The following is a 16,016-nucleotide window of genomic DNA, read 5'->3' as shown; positions in this document are numbered from 1 at the left end:
TACCTTTGGCTCTTGTCTGCTTGAATCGACGTTTAAGAGTCTAAACGTCATTTTTACGCCCTGCCTTTCTGTCTTTGAAGCCTTAAAAGTTCATGTGTTTGTCACATTAGGAAGTATATTGTGGAAAACCAAATTTTGACGTAATATAGGCTTCTGACGTCTTTTTCTATGGAATAATCCGAACTATAAGAACAAAACGAAATTACGTGCTGAAAATAAATTACATTTTATCTAATTTACATAGAATATAGTTTTGCGGCAAAGCGGTTCTTATGATAGTAGTGGCCGTTTATAAAAACAGCCATTATAACAATGATGCAGTTGATTGATTTGCGTTATGCCCGATACGTATGAATGTATGTATAGTATACGCCAAAATTAACGTAGTAATACTTAAACGGTGCTCACCAGAGGAAAATGAGTTTTGAAAATGTTATCAAAAAAACGAAGTTCCATAGACGATTCAACTCTAATGGTACCAATGCGTGACCGGACGCTCCCTGTATACATGGAATTGATTTTTAACTCTAAATAGCAACCCTTCGGGTTATAGTAGTCTATTTTGTTTAACAACAATAGCAGTAGCTGCAAAGTAAGCCAAATCGAATACGACTCGAAAAGACCACTGAGTTTTGAGCGCTTAGAACATCTTCTTGCCCTATCAGGCGTTGTCGTATCAAGCTGCATCCCTCTGCCCGCCATTCGGCTGGCGTAAAAAAACCCAATTATTACTAATTACCCATAATTATTATTATGGATGTGAAAGTAAGTTATTTCTGCATATATCTAGTTTCTTTATAACACTTTTATCTAGTAATCTACAATGAGCGGCGTCTCGATTGAGCTGCCCATCGATCCCATGATAACGACACGGAACTACGTCCTCGTATCTTATATGGGACACGAACAATGCACAAAGAGTTAGAGACGATTATGGCTTTGCTGATAGGCTGACCCATTGCACTGTTCAGTCGAACTGATTATGTAGGTGCCACAGTTACTTCCAGTCTAACGGACGTGATCATCCACTGCTGCGCTCAATTATGTACAAAATTTTTTTTTATAACAAACGAACAGTCTTGGGATGCCAGCTGATAACTAGTCTATGAATATTTTTATGGATCTTCGATCGTCCCGAGTATGTCACTGCTCTCTCTGTCTGTAGGTATTAATTTTCATTAAGACAACTCTCGTCGAATTTATTTGAACTGACCTGTGAAAAAAATTTACATGACGCAGTACATTCTCTGCACACCTGAAATTTCATACTTGACAAAGAATGAAAAGTTAATAAGAACGAGGCAGAGAGATAGCGTTACTTACTTTAATATGGACGCCTCAACATGATTGCGAGATGCCCCTGTTAAAGCACGTATATGACAAGAATATAGATGGATCTGTTACTCTAGATTGATATCAATGAACGTTCTATTTTCATAGATTTCCTCATTACCAAAAACTGCTGTATTTACATAGTCAGGAAAGCACTGGCCGCATATCGTTTTCACTAATTTTTCTAAGTTTACTCTGCGTTTAATGAATGCGCGCCAATATCTATGCCAGTCCCACGACTGACGCATCACCTACTGTCAGTGTCCATAGAAGGCTCTTTTATATTAGGTATTAGAGTAAACTGCGCTTGTAGCCTAACTATTCCTGTTCCTACATTCGCACGCATTTTCCGCACAAAACGCCCTTTCGGCCACCGGCCCGCTTTCGGCCCTTGGTTTACAGCAGAATAACCTAGCTGGCTTATATTTTTCTGTTCTAATGATTTGTTCAGTCGCGCGTTTCCTATAGTCAGGCCAAGATTAGAACATTTTTAAGTACCCTAATGAGTCGAGTAATTTTCTCCACGATTTTGCATTTGTTCATTTCATGTCATCGAAGCATCCCCTGATAACTGTCATTTTCTATCCTGTGAATCTCCAAAGTTGACAAGGATAATGTTGAAAGGGGATTTCTAGCGTTACGTCGACGCGTTTTGAAGTGGCACACCGTGCCGCGACGACGAAGCTATGGAAAAAATAACACATGAGCGGATGAAGAACCATGCAAACCTTTTCCGAATGCGGTACTTCATTTCAAAACTCATACTCTCAGCCGAGTTTGTTGTATAAAATGGTAGCGATTTATTGCAAAATAATTCCACTGCGCAATGAAAAATAAACGCTTATAGGAAGCTAATGTGAATAAGCCGGTCAAAAGTTGAATAGAAACATACCTTTCAGAAGGTATATTATACAAATAACAGATGCTTAATATGCAAATATAGTTATGTATATATATAGCCTTCAAATGTCCTTGGGAAGACAAATGCTAGCAAGAGAAACAGGCTGATTTCTATTGTCTTCTACCGACGCCGTAGCAGCAACACGCATGAATTGAGTTTGCGATGGGGCTCTAATTTAAATCTTACACGAAATATTCTTTTGTGGAACTTCAGTATTGAAAAAAGACTGTTTAGTGACTGCCGACAAAACTGCGATGTGTTGCTTTATTGGCAAATGGCATTATCGCATTCAAGCATTTCATTCTGCTGGGCTGGCAAGCTGCAACTGAATCTGATCAGGTTCTCATTGCTGCGAAGGGAAACGTTTGAGCATGTCCCTGAGTTGAGTCAGTTTTAGATAGTCAGATGATCTGACAATGCTATCGTTTAAAAATAATTTACGGGAAAGAACGTAGAAATGCATCCTGAAAGTCTGCAATTCTGACGAAGATCATATTTCCATGTATAGCATCGAACTTTCCAGCGTAATTTGAAGTGCCGATAGACACATCTAAAATTAGCAAACTTCTGAAAAAACTTCGGGTCGTTGATTGTAGGCAGAGTTGGTTCGGCTCATACGCTAGATCAGATATTCCACCAAAGCGTGGTTCACGTAAGTTGTTGTCGAAGTTAGAGGTGCTGTCGATAGTCACCAAATCTTCCACATGCATTCAAAACAGAATTGACATCTCGCGCACCCGCCAACCATTGTCTAGGATTCTCTGCGGTTACCTTGCCCCTGCCATTACTTCCACCCTACATTAGTCCGTAATACGAACCGGATATTCCCCTCGACACCCACACGCCTTAACTTTACGGCATAAAATTTTCCATTTTAGGGAGGGATGATCGCCCAGTACTCGACCCGGAAATTGTCTCACCAATTTGGGTCCTTCCATTGGATCGGAGTAACGAAGTTCGCCTTAATGGACCGTGTCCAGTGCGTCACAAACTTTGCTAAGGGGGACTGGCTAATACGAGTAGCGTGAAGTGAAACCGCCACCTTAGCTACAGGCCTTGCTAACACCTCGCCAACATTTTATGGCTCTTTGCCACATTCGGAGCTCGTGTCCGTTGGCACACATTTTCTATTGTTCCTTGTGTTGGTCCAACAAAAAAATGACTGACAGTCGAAATGTCTGCTAATGCACGAATACGTTCATTTTGAAGCACTATAACAGCTTGCAGAGCTCTTCCATTAGAGTTTCCTATAAACGATGTTCATCAATTGCCAGGCAAAGATATCGTCTTAAGACATTTAAATTAGCCTCTTCAGTCCTTCTCTCAGCTTATGTGCAGCCTTTTCCGATTCACTATTTGTTTTGTAAGCCCAAATTTCTGCAGACCCGGATATATGGAAAAGTCTATTTTGATTCACAATGCTATATTCAATTCTATGGCAAGTTGCAGGCACTGATTCCAGTTATCTGCATGAGTAACTACTGTATGAGATAGACGGATCATTGGCAGGTTGATTTGTTCAAGTTTACTAAGTGAAGTATTCAAGTAAATAGCTTTGCGACATTACGTCCAGAAACAATGTTTTTTAGTCACGCGGCGGCCGCCGCCGCCTGCAACCGGTCAACTAAACGACTATAAAGAACAATCCAATTTGTCAATTTAAAGTATTCGCGCAATTACAATACATACAATACTGATATCACTGAAAGATTTCGGAACTACTTATGGTACTAGCATACACTATAGCGCTCTAATTCTATATTATTTTAGTGTTTTCTTTGTTTTTACGTATCGTAGATTTCGGTAAAAAATTAATGTACCCACTTTTCAGTTTAGATACAATAACTGTGTGAAGCATGACACTGTAGTTGGGGCACACAGTCTAAGCAAAGCTATACCGTTAGATTAATATGAATTTACTAGAAATATCCTAACTACATTAAATTTATTTTGTTATGTGTCTAAAAAAACTATTACCCGTTCATCTTTGTGTGTTCCTTGATACGTATTTTATTTTCATTTATGATGCTAGTAGAATATGGCGCTTACATAAAATGTGATAACCATTGTCGCGTATGTTATACGTACACCAAAATCTATCCTATATCATCTAAGTACAGTGAAACCTACTTGGATATTCTACTCAGGTATATCTGAAAGCGGCATGCTTGAGTCCAACGAAGGACGCGCCAATGCGTACAAACGACTATTTAGCTTACGGTAGTTAAAATTTAAGTTTTTGTCAAAGCTATACAAAAGATTTAGTAAAATGTTCCGTCTAAGGATGGTAGAAAGCAAAACACAATATACTAATCATATATAACCCTTCCGCAAGACAGAGAAAACTATTAATTTTACCAACATGAAAAATTTAATACATACGTTAGGAATTATATGGAATGAACAGTCCCACACGTCGTGTTTTAAAGCGGGTAGTGGGCATCACAATGAGGCCTCGTATCGGATCCACTTTAATCGATAGATTCGGATTAAGTTAAAAAGCCAATGCTTGTTAAATATGGGAATATATGCAAAAATGTTTTAAATAAATAGCGTGACCCGTTTCCAAAGTTCTCTTTCAATATTGTGTATATAGTTGAATCAGCTTTTCGATTCAGAGAATATGTATGCACAAAAAACGTAAATATTGTAGTATATTCCTCCAGTCCATAGGAATACAAAAAATGTATGGAAAAATTTAGAGTAAGCCGCACGAACAAGCGAATCGAAAATAAACCCGCGGTCTTTTCCGTCTTATCTAAAATCTATTGTTGGCTCTGCCGTGCATTTTTCCAGAAGAAGCCAGGTGCGCCCCTAAAAATACTCCAGAAATATTTTACAGATATGAATTTGTCGTCTTAACGAGTACTAGTTGGAAATTCCAATGGAATAAGCTACACATCTCCTTGTGCAGGAATTTATAAAAGAGGGCTCTTTGTAGCGGAAAGTTGTAAGGCAGTGTCAATCGTATTATCTACGTCGCATATTAGGGTGCTCTAATTTCGTTTAAAAGTTATGGGCAAAAGCATCGACATCGTTTCATATTCTGTCGTACGTCGTTACCGCCTAATTGTTGCACCCGTTGGCTAAAAAGATACTGCTAATTGTTGAACCGGAAGCAACTACGAAAACACCGTTGCTACAGTAACTGTTTCACGTTAAAATGGTAGCTAGGTATGAGAATACATAAATATGTTACGATCGTACTTAGGACTATACGTAACTGCGATTGGTCTACTCGATACAGGGGCGTGTTAAGAGCAGTCGAGTAATCAACTAGAAAACACTCTAGTTAAATGCAGAATAGTTTTTACGCCCACGATGTAACCTTTAAAGAGCATCATTCGAAAGCAGCCTTTTTATGGCAATATGTCAGTTTCTCAGTTGTTTTTTTAACACTGTCAGCTTGATGCGCTCTCAAGATCCTTGGCCGTGAGGGATACATGCATTGCTGTCTGTCAGGTTTTTGTACTGGCCGGTTTCCTACTCGGTACAGGCTCGTGATTAGAAAGCCTTTTTTGCGAATATAAAGGTTCTTGTAGAGAGACGACCATTCGCGAGCTTGCATAGTGACATGCCTAGCGTATGTTGTTGCAAGCAAGCAACCATAAGATCCAAACGCGTTAAAAAACATCAATCAATACAAAAGCTTGAAGTTGCATCGGACTCGACAGCCGTGAAAAGCAACACATCATTGTCAAGTATTATAGTTTAGCTATAATATTGTTATTGCTAATAATGTGATACTTGCATTCTAATTTGCGATGAACTAAAAACTACTAATAGTTTTGAGCAATTTTGGGAGGAACTTCGATACACTTCGTAGGGCAATGAAGATCTAAGAATCTCATCTTATAAACGCCCTGTTTAATTTCAATACATGGACTTCGCTTTAGTTTGGCGGGATCGTGCTTCTTTCCCCCTTTGTTTGTTCCACATTGGTTCCTATAGGTTTGCTTATTAACATTGTTGTAGGTGCGGCAAGCGATCATCAACAACTAAGGATGATGTGATCAGAAAAAATCACTTATTATTTGGCTTATTATTATTACTATTATTAGATCCTTATAGGCGGCTGCTGTATATTATATTTTTATACCACCATCATAGCGATCATTGTGTAACCAGTCGATAAAGTCTCCTCTATGAATAAAATTACTATTTTGCTATTCAAGAATAAATTAGATAATGCATCTGAAGCTTCTTTTCAGCCTTTAAAATAGGACCTACTTATACAAGAAACAGGCCTAGTATTGAGTAATATTGGTTATTTATTTTGACCATTTTTAGTTTGCCGCAGAAAGTACGGTCCTGCTTCCTATGAAAAGGGCACCATACCATGATATGTCTGGAAACTGAAAAAACCTGTTGCATGCATTGTAGGATAAGATAAGAGAAAAATCAGTTCTCGTTGCAAAGAGGATTTATGTTGTCTTGTTCTATGATTTTTGCGACGGAACATAACCAAATATTTTTAGTCAATATTTAGTACTTTGTAGGTTTGCTACACAAATTCATAGATGCGCTTTTCATTTACCAAGCGAGAATTTACCAAGAAGTTTACCAAGTGATAATTTGTTTATAGGAAGGCCAATGAAACCTATTAAGTATTGTGTTATCATCATTGACTCCGTGAATGTCGGTGAATCGTGCTACCTTTTTCCAATCAATATCCAACTTTTTCTTTTAACTCCGGTGAAACCTAAAGAGGATACGTTACAGTGAAGACCCTCACCCTGACGCAAGTGACCCACACTATTTACGACTAACAGTCTAGCAATGCATGAGCGATTGGTAAATGAATATAAGGAAAAACTTGTTTTCTGGTAATTTTAAAATTACATGCTTAGCCGAACTTTCATAGATACTACTTTACGCTTTTCTTTATTTTATAGAAAAAAAAAAGAATAATTTCTTATGCAATATTGGGAAAAGTATGTCTACAAAATTTTTCGAGCGTTATGAATAGCTGCTTCTACGCTGACGAAATCTTCATTTTACTTACAAATCAGCGAAACAACGAAATCTACATGGGAGGATTCGCTTTTGACGACTGCTTGCAAAATACTTCTACGGAAATAAAAAGAAAAGTGGCAATGCACACATTTCTTTCAATACCAGTCAGTCTAAAGTAATGTCGAAGGAAAGTTAGCAACTGTAAATTCGGATTGCATTTACATAGAACTCTAGACTTCTAGTGAAAATGCTTATGAGAAAAGGATGGCGCCATTTTTTAATTCAATTTGTTAAGAAAAGGCGGAACTTATTCCAGTCTATTGGAATAAGAGATCTATAAGAATTTCCAGACAAGAGCGTAATTCGCAAATGTCAATGACGCATCACAAAGCTGCGTGCAAATTGAATTCTGTGCTACTGAGCTTACTTCCAGCTATGCTACTATATGGACAAATCCTCAAGGTAATTTTTTGCGGTACTGCTTCAAAAACTCTTAAAGGAACCCTTGTTAGACCTATCTGCATTTTGTCTAGAGGACCTGAAGCGGGAAAGAAATAATAACTCTTATAGCGATTTTTTTTTCAATTATTTGGCTCTTGTGTAAAACTCCAGTGGCTCTTGTCACCGTCTGCCAACGTTGAAATTTGAATCAGCGGTGACTAGTATTCATGTTGTCTACGATTACCAGGACAACGCAATCGAGCCTGCATAACAGCCACAGAGAAAACGTCGCCTTCAAACGGCGCCGATCATTTACCTAGTTCTAGCTAATGAAGTACAATTAGCATTATATTAGAGATATTTCCTAATATTCAACAACCAAACAAAAAGAAAATCAATAATTATCTCAATTGCATATGGGTTTATTTGGTTGCATTTATTCACATGTAGAAGTTCCACACAATCCCTATATATAATACCTACACGACAATATTGTGCCTCCGCATATATAACATTACAAATCGATATACATCACAAATTACTTATACCGATATGCCTGTTTTTTCAAAAACATATAACCACTAGTATTACTTACAATTACGACGAACACCCGCATATATAGTGAAACGATAAAGCTTTTATGATTAAAACATTGGTGCTCACAACAGTTTTAGAGACATTTGGAATAATTCTACGTAATCTTTGGTTTATAAAACGATTCTCTATAAGCTATTCATTTATAGTGGCATTATATCAAGTTCTTCGTTGAGTTTATGTGAGTGGAGTAAAAGGTCTGTATGAACAACGAACTCCCGCTGTTAATACATAGTACCTAGCACATATTACCAGCGACTACTTCGGACTTTTGAAGCTTTAATTAAGAACGACGGGCAAAATGAGGGAATGGACACAACGAATTTCAGCTATTTGCTAAGGTTCTTTGAGAGTTTTCAAGTGGAGTGCGGTGCTTTAATACAAAAGAGCCGCCGAGAACCAAAATGCTTTATCTTGTTTTTGGAAGACCGTTTTGACTGGGACAACGCCCTAGTATATATGGTCCAAATGATACTTTTTCATATAATAACAGCCCAGAGCACACCACTACCAGAGAGCCTGGAAAACTCAAATTAGCTTCTTCTGGAAAAACTTGCTTACTATCGCTGACCAACACCCACAAATGGTAGATACAATGTCTATGGTGCAGCTGGGCAGAGAAAGCCAAGCGTACGTAATACGATCCTACAGCTTCGGTTTACGTAGAACTCAAAGCGTTTCACTTACAAATAAACTGTGCACTAGAAGGCAGGTTTTCCCTATATGGATATATAACTTCAGAGCGTTGCAGTGGCTTTGTTAAACGGGTAAATATTTGATGGCGTTGACTGATTATATCCAATGTATGCTGAACGGTAACACAGTCGTGCTGTAGTCGTTGTCAAACCTAAAGGTACTCTCAAATACTTGTTGGAATTACTCTTCTGTTGGTGCAATATTATAAGAGGCTATATTTATAAAAAAAAAAATTATATATATATATATATATAAAATGCGTTTAAAAACACTAAAGCACCTCCATTGTTGCCAGCTGCTGCTGTCTATATTTAGCATGCTGCATCTCCAAATGACCGACAGTCCTTTTGTTCCAACTGGACTATAAAGCCAGCTTACTGGACGAGATATTCTGCCCATTCTTCGGTGGGCTCTTTCGGCGCCTCAACCCATCGAACTGGCACCGTCTGCCCCTCGGTACTTTCATAGGCGTCCCACTGACGTCGCACGTCCACCAGTTCTTCTGCACTATGCAAGGGGATATGACGTTTTCCACCAAAAAGGGCCACTTCGATATCCGGAACGCGGTTTGATTTTCCGTAATTCGTTTTTGCCTCTACGATTTTTTTATTGTTACCGTCCATCGCTTCTTCTGCATTCAAATCTACAAGAAGACTTCTTAGTTTTTTCATAAGGTTTTCGAAAACGAGCGTGAACTTTGTTTCACCTGTTTTGCTGTATTTCCAAAAATGCCTCAACAGTAAACGCCTCCGAAGTTCATGCAACTTCTCTAGCCTACGAATTCGCATTTGAATCTCACTGATGAGCTTGTGTAGGTTTTTGTTGTCTAACTGCAAGCTTGTGTTATTAGATATGTCGGATGACCCTGTTCCTGTCCTTCGGTCCGTGGCTCCTAAAGGCTTACTATGGGGTATAAACTTAATTTCTTGCAATTCTACCATGTCTTCACGCTGTGTCGAATCACTAATGTTCCTTTGGTTTGAAGCTTCCTCGCTACTATCTGTGGCCTTGTAATCAGCTAGCATGATACCTTTATTAGTCGCATTCGGGTCCTTTGTCGATGTTAAATCTGTACGCAGCGCGAAATACCGAAGCCTGGCCTTCTTCTTGGCTGCCTTGCGGCGCTGTCGCCTTTTCCAGTTTCGATTTTGCCTCTTCGTATCGACTTCGCTTGGCGGATGGTCCATGACTTTTCAACTTGAACTTTTGTTAAAGGAATGGTTCAACGTAAAAGTTCCAGGGAGCTATGACGACAAGCTGCAGCGACTCCATCTACAAAGAGAAATAAGGAGAGTTTTACATATAATGTTTTATCTAGTAATGCTGCCAAATTAACTACTTTTTCAGCCTATGCAAAAATAGTCACCTCACTCGTATAAATTAACGTTTGCACAGAATATGCATTCTTCAAAAGAATACCCTTTGTCGTGGTTTAAGATTTTTGATGAACATTTATGGACAACATTATTTACATTTTTTTGGCATAATTATATCGAACTTCGTTCTAAAGATATTAAATCGACGTGTAGAATAACACCATTTATTCACGATTAATAAATAAATTACAGACCATAAGTCATCATCGATTAAAAAAAATTAAAATAAATTACGGAAATTAGGAGATTAGGTTACCTAATAATACTCTATTCCATTAATATATAATATAACCTACTTTCTATTCTCTCTTGTCTTTCTTAACTTAAGATTAATATAAGTTGATTTCTTTACCTAATCTATAATCAAATATTTACCTCTAATTTGACTTGATTGTAAGTTGTTTAGGATACCGAATTCTCACCCGGGTTGGCTTTTGTATTCGCTTTTTATCGTATCCTACGATTGCTAAGGAAAAACGACAATTTGCATTAATTACAAGATTATCTTTTTATTATTACAAATGCTAATAATAATGGCTGTTTATCATTCAATTTTATAAAACCTTATCGAGTGATGGCCCTAATTTATCTATTTTTGCCGATCCAACACATTCCTCATTATCATATAGGACCACATGTTGCCCTGGAGTGATCGCTCGTTTAAAGTGACCAAGCTGAATTCTTATCACGTTGTCAGTATTTTCAACCAGACGGCATCGTGCCACTGGGTCGGTATGTTGCGTCTTAAAGTCCAGTGATCCTGTCCATCCGCGAAACTTTTCATTTATCCAATGAGGATTCTTTGCCTTGAAACTGTCGCATAAAAGCCTCGGATGCGAATGTCCCTTGCAAACCATGACATCGTTCCCTGGCGGTAATCCTGCGATGTAGTATGGCTTGCCCAAGGTTTCAATGCGAGCTCTTTGGCCTAGTGTCCAATGGTGTTTACCCGTATGCTTTCCGACGATCTTGCCACTATCTACATCAACAAAATTTCCTAGCTGCGGCTCAACGTAGTCGTCGATAAAGTTATAAAACTTTCGCCTGCCTATGAAACAGATACCCGTCGATTCCTTGCGATGCGCCAGTGAAGGCAAACCCATTTCAATGGCAATCTGCTTCACGCGCTTTTTAGGTAGTTCTCCTATAGGGAATTCAGTAAATTTCAACGCTTCTCTTTTAACAGCGGCCAGGAAAAATGTCTGATCTTTTCTGTGATCTAAGCCTCGCAGTAAATGCATTTGTTCTTTGTGCTCTCGTAGTCTCGCATAATGGCCAGTTGCTATTTTTTCTGCACCGAGTTTGTCCTGACAATATCGAAACATTCGATCGAATTTAATATGCCGGTTACATAAAACGTCCGGGTTTGGTGTAATGCCGGCACTGAAGTCAGCAATCATTGGCTCGAATACTTGCAGCCAGTACTCCTTCGAGAAATCGGCTGTGTGAAATTCCACATCAAAATGCGTAGCAATCTCCCGAGCGGATTTCAGATCTTGCGATAAGTCGCAGACGTTGTCTCCACCTTCGTTCCAATTCTTCATAAAGACTGCTTTGATAAGCCGGCGAGGCAGCCTTTTTAGGAGCAGGTGTAGACTCACCGCTGAATCGACCCCGCCAGACAGCGCGCATGCAATCATCTGAGGAGACATGAACAAAGAACGCAGTTGCTAAAACGAATCAAGAGTACCCTTTGATATCTGTTTTAATGATAACTCAGTTTGTTGCTTTGATAGTCTGCTTTTGATATCTAAAATAAATTTCACTTAAAGCGATATCCCAATCCAAAAATAGCTACTACTCAAGTAGTGGAAATGGCTTGATTAAGTACTGTAGCAATGCCTCTAAAAGCCTATGTTGAAATAATATCAAACAAGTGCTGAAGGAAGAGCAGAAACAGATAAAAGTGAGAATTAACGGGGTTGTATTGCTGCAGTCAGAAAGCGCCGACTAAAGTCCCATACTACCATAGCAAATATCTAGAGATAAGACCCGGTATCTATAAAGGAGATTAATACCTTAATTTTATTAAAGAAAACCCTAAATGAACTTCGATTTCATTACCTACACATGAATTTTGTAAGTCTATGGAGCCCTATGTTACTAGTTTTTTTAACAATCAAAATGAACCTTTTGGTAACATTCAGATGGGATAGACGGGCAGCAGCTGAATCAATAAACTTGGTAGATTTAGTTCTTGATGAAAAAGTACCTCTGTTTACTGAATTTAATGAGCCAAATATGAATCAGCAACAGTTTAAGTCACAAAAGGCGAGTATATCTCCAATATTAAGTAGGCTTTAAGCAATCTAAAACTTAATTCTGCGTAGGAAATAGGCTGGTTGGCTAAGGAACTGGCATCTTTGAGTACCTCTTGTGTATGTATAAATGCACTTTCCTGTAATTTAAAGCGCATATAATAAATCAACAGTTTGTTTTGAATGAAATCGTATCGCGGACATGCTTTTTTTTACTGGCGGTATCTGGTACTGCTTTCAGGGTGTCACAAATAGCGAAATATCGGTAAAACTTCGTACATTCTATTGAATTCTTACAATTAGTTGAAAGTACAAGGGTACAAATACTGAAAAATTAAAATTTTACAGCCACCACCATGACCTCAACTTGCTAAGGTAACACCCATTTAATGATAATCACACAAAAATCATAATGATGGTGTCCCACCTTGACAGTAATTATCTATTTTAGGAAATGTATCGAATTTCAAGGAAATAATATAGTAATCTGTAACGGTGCTTTCTGTATCTATTGATAGCGGGCAGTCCAAAGGCTTATCATTTTTACACACTCTAAAAAGCTTAGTAAGCGCCCATATATGCTTATATAAAAGTATTAAATATACTTGGTACTTACTAACCACGCAATGTTGTACTTTCTAGGACGAACAAAGCTAACAAACATTCCTTAAAATGTAGTATGCACACTTTGTTTTGCTGCTATTATACACCCATCTCCCATGAATAGCACCCATGAAATAGAGTATAAACCATACCTCGTAAATCTTCCGTAGTTAAATTTCGATTCATTTTATTTATATGGCTTAATTGTCACAGTGGTGCCTCAGTTAACTAGCGGACAGGGAAAAGAGGGGGGAGGGGTATTTAGACGTTATGTTCGGAGTATAACTGGTTCAAATCCATTAGCACACGTTTATATGCAACCTGTGTTTCAATAAAAAAAGTACTTGGCCAATAGCTAGTTTATCGCCAAATAAACTTAAGGGCTTTAAGTATTCAAATTATATGTAGTTAACTACTAGAGTTTTTTTGAATTTGTCTTAAAAAATATTGAAACGACTAATATTTCTATTACGGCTTGCGCTGTATTGAGGCATACGAAACTCGACAATGGATTCGGTCTCTAGTTCAATAATTCAGATAATAATAACTCTTCATTTTGTCATTAAATTTTCTCTCATATCTAAAACCCTAGGTTTCTAAATAATTACATAGCTGCCTCTAAAATGTTTTTATTTCTCTGTGTAAAATATTTTAAAATAAAAGTTTGGCTAGTTTCTTATATTTTGACGATATTAGTTCTACTATATATGTTCTAGCTAATAATGTATATACGTGTAACGACCTGGTAGTGAAAAGGCACTTTTAACTCAGGTATATCGCTTCGAGTAGGATCCGAAGAAAGAAATCAACATAATTCAACATTCACAGAAAGTCACTTTGCGGCGATCAGTAAATAAAGTATCTGACGAAATACAAAATTATTAACCACATGCGAATTTTCCGGTTCTAGTAAACTGCAAGAGTTTAAGAATATTTTAGTTTTCAAAGAGAATTTTATATAATCTTGCCAAGCTGTTGGACAAGTGAAGTACTAAACTCAAGTGTTATGTGGATAAAGCAAAATTACAGAATTGGTAAATGTAAATATTTGTTTAGATTACTTTATTTTTAAGTTATGTACGAAATCATTATTCGTTGCTCACCTGGGTTTTCGCTTATTGTGTCATGCTGAGGGCTCATTCTTCTGAAAAAGTGAACTCTTGAAGACCCCATCGAGGTTTTAGCAATGTATACAAACATTGCTTTAGGTCACTAACATCAACTAATACAGAAAATGTAATAAGAACCCCAAGAAACACAACACCTGTTAAATTCTCATGATACAACTACGAACAGTTTAATCTGTACCGTTATATTAGCAGCTTAACAAGATATTTGCTCCTCATTTTGTATGAATTGTGTTAAGTACACCTACATCAAAAAGGACATTTAAACTTTCCTTTGCATGTTAATAATATACTATGGAGTGAATTGCGTATTGAACAACCCAATATTATTTGAGACATTCCGGATTTATATTAACACAGTTATTATTCTGGTAAAGGTTTGCAGCGAGGCTTATAGATTTCAAAACTATACTTTGGCACATACGTATGAAGAATTTTATCCAGGACCTCAAGATCGAGTTAGGAAAGATCGTTTGTAGCAAAAAGCAGTAGTCACAATCCGCATTGCATAGGAAATACATACTTAGTAATTTTTATTATTCGACGAAGATCTCCTAATAAGTTGAGCGTCTTCATCTTACTGTATAATATATATATAACACTAATCTACAGATGTTTGTTTCCAAGGTGGGTAATAGTAAAACACCTTATTGTTTCACAATGCAATTTATGAGCTATAAACGGAAATTAGGAAAGTCGCGCAATGTTCAGAGGCCTTACGTTGTGTACTTATTATGGCACAAAAACTATGAGAAAATAGAGACAACTTAAATGGGTTGAGCATTCTTATTTCAATATAATAAGCTGCTAATAAAAAATGAAATCCAACAATTTTCTAACATAAGGGTACGGAAAAAGCATAACAGTTAAATAAAAACTAACTTCACGCAAATGAAAGCAATTTCCTAATTTAAATCCTTCTAAAAAACTATTCCCTTACCTTGCTTCTAGCTGGAGAATGGCATCGCATTAACTTGATGTTCTCACAAGAACTCAAGTCATACGATATTTAGTGCAATAGAACTGTTGCATGACAACCACTAACGAATTGCACGGATTATCCTTTAACAGGCTGTTGTACTTTTGACTTACTGACTTTCGCGTTTTACATCCGGTATTGTTTCTATTGACTCGCACGCGTTCGACAATCCTCACATGGCCAAAATATTCGACCCGCTAAACTAGCGGTGAGCTAGACCAGTGAGCTCCACAATATTTTGCTGTAGTTTACTCCAATCTTCATTCGCGTAGCGTCTAACAGAATACTCGCTCTATGGCTTAACTACACTATGATCCTGTTCAATATATTAAGATCAGTTAATAGCCAGAGTAAGTGCAAAAACAAGTTTCGGCTAATTCATTGAGACAGGTCTGCCCGCTAAATCGAGCGGGTCCTTCTTGCCTCACAGAGTCCTACTCTCCGCCATCGGAGTACCGTTAGCGCCGAGCGGGATCGCGCAGGATTTAAGAAATAAGCAGGTGTTGTGTGGTGATGTACGGCCCTGGGAAGGAGTCCAGGACGTCGATTTCAATCTCCTTGGACACAGGTGAGTGATCTCAGTGGAGCTGCCAACCTAGCTTAATTCCGAATTGCAGCCGGCCTTTGCACTCTCGCATTTTCCTGGGAAATAGTATGCAAAAATGTATCAAGTCTACTTGTCTGACTCATCCACCGGTGTGTTCTGCAGGCCAGCTCGCTTTTTTGACCTTCGTTACGGTGTTCCGGTTAAGA

General features: G+C 37.9%; 1 protein-coding gene across 11 annotated transcripts; it reads right to left on the bottom strand.

Annotated features, from left to right (window-relative positions):
* Positions 1-8,031: 8,031 nt before the first annotated feature.
* Positions 8,032-15,474, bottom strand: LOC111245270 (mitochondrial tRNA-specific 2-thiouridylase 1). 11 transcript variants are annotated; one of them, XM_086981745.1, is made up of 5 exons: positions 15,225-15,474; positions 14,261-14,379; positions 11,898-11,936; positions 10,672-10,762; positions 8,032-10,192 (listed from the first exon to the last, which is right to left on the bottom strand). In XM_086981745.1, the coding sequence occupies exon 5, from the start codon at positions 10,105-10,107 to the stop codon at positions 9,295-9,297; it is 813 nt and encodes a 270-aa protein (XP_086837871.1). In that variant the 5' UTR covers positions 10,108-10,192; positions 10,672-10,762; positions 11,898-11,936; positions 14,261-14,379; positions 15,225-15,474; the 3' UTR covers positions 8,032-9,294. The 11 variants fall into 11 exon arrangements, with proteins under 11 accessions (XP_086837871.1, XP_086837873.1, XP_086837875.1 ...); XM_086981747.1 differs by having other exon boundaries at positions 10,672-10,753; XM_086981749.1 differs by having other exon boundaries at positions 14,261-14,301.
* Positions 15,475-16,016: the final 542 nt, after the last annotated feature.

This window comes from Varroa destructor, unplaced genomic scaffold (assembly GCF_002443255.2).
Source record: "Varroa destructor unplaced genomic scaffold, Vdes_3.0 BEIS01000002.1, whole genome shotgun sequence".
NCBI lineage: Eukaryota > Metazoa > Arthropoda > Arachnida > Mesostigmata > Varroidae > Varroa > Varroa destructor.
The sequence above is the reverse complement of the archived record's forward strand: the minus strand, read 5'-3'. Positions and strand labels throughout refer to the sequence as shown.

What these genes read in the sequence shown, in the direction of transcription:
- LOC111245270 (XM_086981742.1), bottom strand. Translation starts at nt 15,254, where the DNA reads ATGCGATGCCATTCTCCAGCTAGAAGCAAG. An exon ending in ATTCTCCAGCTAGAAGCAAG is followed by an intron (nt 11,937 to 15,224) that starts GTAAGGGAATAG and finishes ATGTCTCCTCAG; the next exon opens with ATGATTGCATGCGCGCTGTC.